This window comes from Acanthisitta chloris, unplaced genomic scaffold (assembly GCF_000695815.1).
Source record: "Acanthisitta chloris isolate BGI_N310 unplaced genomic scaffold, ASM69581v1 scaffold13039, whole genome shotgun sequence".
In the NCBI taxonomy this organism is placed as follows: Eukaryota; Metazoa; Chordata; class Aves; order Passeriformes; family Acanthisittidae; genus Acanthisitta; species Acanthisitta chloris.
The window spans coordinates 27421-33408 of NW_008690932.1; the positions used below are offsets into that span (position 1 = coordinate 27421).

Consider the following 5988-nt stretch of genomic DNA (forward strand, 5'->3'; position numbering starts at 1 on the left):
ACACTGAATTTCTGTAATGTATCATTTTATTTTTCTTTCTCTTTCTTAAGATGACCTTGAATGATGCCATGAGGAGCAAGGCAAGGCTGTCAATTACAGGAAGTACTGGAGAAAATGGACGTGTTATGACTCCAGAATTTCCAAAAGCAGTGCATGCAGTACCTTACGTGAGTCCTGGCATGGGAATGAATGTCAGTGTGACTGATCTCTCGTGATTGATAAGAACCTTTTGAGTGCCTTACACAATGGTTTTCTTGTGCGTTTATTGTCAAAGTGGTGAGAGGCATCCAGTATCTTGAAGACTTTTCTTTCAGCCAAGAATTCTTGTATTTGTGGAGTTCATCTTGGATTGTAATGAATGCTTAGTTCAAAACACAACACCATTTTCTACACAAGTTCAAGATGAAGCTTGACTGACATGCACAGCTAACATGGAAGTACTGTAATCTAACTGAAGTCGTTGTACAGGCAACACACCAGTTTCTGCAGCCACTGTTGTTAGTCCCTTGGTTCATATTGACTTAAGCACACTTGACATCAATTGCATCAAGATGTGACATGTTTTATAAGAAAAAAACCATATAAAATGAAAAAAATATTTTTAGGTATTTTCACAAACGAAAACTGGCTTTTAAATAAATTTGCTTCCATAATGGTTGGATATGACGAAAAAAAGAAAAAGAAATCTAGACTGCGGGGAAGTGGAATATGAAAATAAGGCTTAAGGCATCAGTTCCATATTTTTCAAAGCCAAATATGTAATGTTGAGAAGAGAAGAAATAATAATTAAAAGGTTCAAATCTTGTAATTTAATATTGGTTAATATTGTTATTAAAACTTTGCTGTATATCCTATTCTTTAACATTTGGTGTTAATATAAAATTTACTTGGCAATGCTTGACATTTGAAATAAACTTTTTTCTATGGTTTTATTTGCAAGTGTTCCATTAATTTTACTAGTTACAGTTGGGTTATAAATAGTCTGAAATCTAAAAGGACACTGTCAAGGTTGGGTCAATGTTTCAATTTTTGGCAGTGTCGCCATCCCCAGCTCACTCGAATCTGTTCAACAGGTTTTTCTACAGACAAGCCCAAGCTGTGTTGCTCAGATATGCATGTTGAACTCTGAAGATCAAGGTTGTTCTGGGTTGGAGTGGTACTTGATACTGGTGCATGAGGAGTCAGATAGGCGCCGATTTAGAGCTCCTCTTAATTCTGACATGCAGGGACTTAATGATCCAAAGATTTGGTTGATATCTATCTCTACTTTTGTACAGTTAAGTTCATAAATAAGTGTACAGAGAGAGAAGAATATCAGTGAAAATTGATAAATGGCAAGCAGTAAAGCAGTGTTAAGTATTTTTTTAAGTATGAAATAAATGCAGTTGTCAAATCATTTCTTTAAGGAAGCAGTTTTCAAACTGTCAAAAGGTAATTCTAAGCAGTAGCTAGTGAAGTTCTTTGTTATGAAAAAAAAAAACCAAAAACAACAAAAACCCAAAACCTTGGCAATGTCTTTTTCCATTAAGACTGATAACTTGAATTAGATACAAGTCTGTACGGATGAAAACTTTCCTGAATCTTAATCACTATGAATATTCTTTGCTATCTGAAGTTACCATACATTTTAATTATGTGTATTTAAAAACAATAACTACTTAAAAAGTGAAAAGGAATCCTAGGAGGGGTGCAATAACATTAGTTTAAATGCTGATGCAAATCAAAGCAACATCATGTTTCTCTAGCTTTCCCTGTAGATAAAATTCTATATGTTTGGTTGAAAAGCTTACATATTTCTGCATTGTGGATACATTGCCTCATGCAGCATCGGTAAATCTCTCTTTTATTTTGGACTTAAATAAAATTTGAAATATGACTTGCAGTTTTAGTTGGAATCCATTTCTTAGACTGAAGTATAATGTTTACTGAGCATTGGAGAGCGCAGAGCATTGATCAGAAACTTGAAATCCCTTCTTGTGGTACAAACTCTGAGCCTGTTTCTGCAAACATGTGAACACAGTGTATACTCTCAGTGTGGTCAGCAAAAGAGGTGTATATACAGTGTTTTCAATGTCAAACTTACCAATATTCGCCCCTAATTAAAGTAAACCATTTCTTGACACATCTGTAATCCATAGGTGTTCTGTGCATTACTCCTCCGGGAATGTTGGGGAATGCATTTGGATTTTTAATGTTCAGTGCTAGGATGACCAAACTAAAATAATACTCATATGGTAATGTAAACTTTTTTACAAGTAGACATGCATTACTGTATACAGTGGAAAGCTATTTATTGTACCTCTGGGCTTATTCCTCTAAAAATTGTAGCGTAAAAAAAAAAATCTTTGTCAAGCCTGAACCGATGTATATAACTGAAATAATGTAAAGTTATATTTTCATGTTTTTATACTTAACAACATGATGGGAATACATAATGTATCAGTATTTCAATTCAGATACTATTGATTGGAAAATACACATCTCAGTTTAAAAAAGCAGTAATCATAGTTTAATATCCATGTTAACAGTACATCAGTATATTGCTATATAAAGTATGTCTGTGTGCATTTAAGTGAAAAGTAGTCAAGAGTGATGAAAGCTGTCCAAGGGTTTTTTATTCATTTTATATGACAACTGTTATGGAGCAACCAAAATGTTTATGAATTCAAACTTGTGTAAATTTCAATATGTCCTTTTACTGTAGCTTTTTGTTTACAGTACAGTATCTTATTTTCTGCTTTGTTAAATGAGTAACGTACAAAGCTGGACATACACTTTCTAAGACATTAACGTTCTCGTTTTTTCATGTATACTTATATGACAGAAAATGCTTCTGATTTTATTTTTCAATCTAACACATGATGGCTTTTCTGGAGTGTTGTATAAACTTCAATCATACATAAAAAATCTTCTTAAAAAAGGCAAAAGACCTTTAACGTCTGCTTAGTATTATTGAGATATGGTTTCTTATTTAATATAAATGTATTTTTCTAAGATTTTACATAGAGCAAACCTGTTTGTCCACACAGACAGGAAATTTCCTTGAAGAGTTTATGAAGTTTCTTCTTTCCCTGAATGAAGTTTCAATGAAGAGTGCAAATCTTGTCCCAAATCATCTTGTCACTCAAGGATAGATTTACTGTAGTTTTCATTACTGCTAAATGAAGTGATGTAACTTTCTTGCCAACAGTATAACCGTATCTCTGGACTGTAATTGTCCTGATCACAGTTACAATGATGATGTGACAGGTTGATAAACGTAGTAGGTCCAATATCTGTTCAGTAATACTGCCTAAAAAATGTCAGTTTAAACCAGTGCTTCTTTACTTCAACTGATTGTTGATGTTTCCAAAGCAGAGAAAGAACCCAGAAATGGCAAATACTTTAGGTATATATTAATTGCATCACTACTAAAGATGCAGTACAACAGAGAGTTTGCTGTGATAGCAAACAAATTGAGTCTCAAGAGGCTTGCAATGTGAAAGGTTCAGCATTTTTATGTGAATGTACTATGCCTTTTTAACAGAGTGTGTTTCAGTGGTGTCAGCCTCTTTGGCTGATAGATGTAGACAATATCTTTACATGAAACCTTGCACAAATAATGGTACTTTAAAATACATATAGATTATTTCAGTTATCATTTGATGCAGTTAGTTATATAGTCACCAGCAAAATGGTATCAGCAGCAGTTGCTCTGCATGATATTCCTAGAGGCTACTCAAACCTGTTTCACAGCACCAAAGGTTATTATTTATTAAATATTTTCATTTTAACTGCCATACAATGACACAAATTTGCTGTGAGAGATCCATCAGGTCTAAATTATCTTAGGAATTTATATTCTATCAGGTACTTAGAATAAAATTAAACAAGTGACTTAGCTGTGGGCTTAACTTGGAACATTCTCCCTAGCAACAGTTTCTGTAGATAATAGAGAATACTATACACCTGTGTGAGACATAACAGAGAATTGTATTCAGTAAGGGCACCTAGGTGACAAATCTCATTCAATCTATGCCTACTGTTGATCTTTCTGAATTTTTTTGCTTGTAATATTCCTAATACTCTAAACTTCAGGGCGGCTTCAAATAGATCAATGGTGAAATTGCCCTAAAATGGTTCTGTTTTCTGCCTTGAATGCTGTCCTTCCTCTCTCCCCAAAGAAGAAGTTTGGCAAGCATATCTACGTCTAATATCTGGGTATACAGGAACTTGACATGGTAACAACTTCCTCACAAAGATTCTTAATTGATTCCTACTTGCATTTAGTAGGGGTCAACTACTTGTATCCTAAAATAACTGTAATATTTCTAATGCATCTTTTTCTTTATCGATTTCCTTAAAGTAGTGAATATCACTTTGATGATATTTGTTTGAGTTATTTAGTGCTTTAACATAACATTTATTGAATTAATACTCTTTGAATGAAATAAATTTTTAAAGTATGTTTTTGCAAACTAGTGGCAACAAAATGGAACATAGTAAAATACAATACAAAAATTCTGGGAATTATAGCTCTAACTCCCCTGCAGGTTTCGTGTGTCATGAGGTTTTCCCCTAGTCCTTATTGTTAGGGCATATGATGTGCTTTCCTTGTTTTCTCTTGCCGCATCACATGCAGTTAGTTCTGATACATACTCTTTGGCTTGGTAGGCTGATAAATATAATTACTGAATATAATACTATAATTGATTTGGCAGTCATTAAAAATGTTTATTACAGCTCATTACATATGTCCATGTATTAAAGCAGCAGTGATGATAAAAGATGGGAAAGGTCATAAAAGCTAAATCCTTCATCCAAATGGCATCACCCACTGCACTTACTCTTCTGTCAGTCTTCTTTGTACATTTCTTATTGCTAATGAAAATTTAGCTACCTCTGTAGACAGCTCAGCGCTTTACTTGCCTCAGTGATAAGAAAATTCTTTATACATAAAAGAAAAGCATTTGATTTCCTGAAGTTTTCCCATGAATGACTGTAGCATTTGCCCAAAGTCCTTCCTTGCATTACACTTGCAATTCCCACTCAACAGGAGAGGACCATTATTACATGCTGTAGGCATAGAAAAGCAGTTCACATGTAATTTGTCATAATTTTCAACAAATGTTGATGTTTCAAGACTGAGTTATCTGTGTTATATAAAGCATTCACTCCTACTAGGCTTCCAACTGAAGACTGCGATTTTGTATACATATTTTAATTAAAAAGGGTTTTATTTATTTGCTTTAAAGATCCCAAACCTGATTTTGAAGATGTGTCTTATAAAGTAAGAAAGGGCTGCTAAAATTAGTGCCTGAAACAGCCCCTTGAAAGTGTCTTCAATTAATTCCCATCTGGAGGTAAGGGAAATGCCACAAAGAGGCTCCAATGGATCCCATGAGCTGTGCAAGATCACACTGCCTCCTTTGCATCTTTCCATGCACAGAAGGCAAGCAGGTGGGAAAAGCTAAACTAGGAGTATGAGAGGCAGTTCTATGTCATTCTTCTGTCCCACCTCAATCCTAAAATTTAAAGGTCTTGCCAAAAAAAAAGACAACAGAGAGGATTTATCCCTATTTTATAAGGATAGAAAATAGATTTTATTATATGTTCTTCTAAAAACCCACTGTTAGTGCAGTTTTGAAATGATAATGCTATGCTTCAGTTTTTGGAAAACAGTTCTTAAACCTGGAATATAAAATCTGTTTCCAGAGCCATTTACTGCTAGTAATCTTAGAACCATAGAAGGGTGTGGATTGGAAGGGACCTTAAAGATCAGCTGGTTCCAACCCTGCTGTCATGAGCACTGACACCTTCCACTAGACCAGGTTGCTCCCTTCTTGGAAAGACACAGCCCAGAGTACTTCTGGCATGTTGACACTTTACTGAAACATCAAGAGCATCTTGTTAAAAAATGTACTTGGAGACTTTTATGTACCAGGTTTTAACCCAATTTTCAAGTTACATTGTTGCTGCCTACCCTTCACCCCATATTCTCTGAGTTTA

The 5988-nt window shown here is 34.4% G+C and overlaps 1 protein-coding gene across 1 annotated transcript in view; it reads left to right on the forward strand.

Moving 5' to 3' along the window:
* LOC103809208 (glutamate receptor 2-like) overlaps nt 1-2929 on the forward strand; it is a gene marked incomplete at its 5' end in the record, with an annotated part of 25733 nt that extends 22804 nt beyond the window's left edge. Inside the window, one exon of the mRNA XM_009082031.1 lies at nt 51-2929. Within this exon, the coding sequence (XP_009080279.1) occupies nt 51-215 (165 nt within the window). The remainder of the gene's footprint in view (nt 1-50) is intronic.
* Between the last annotated feature and the right edge of the window lie 3059 nt (nt 2930-5988).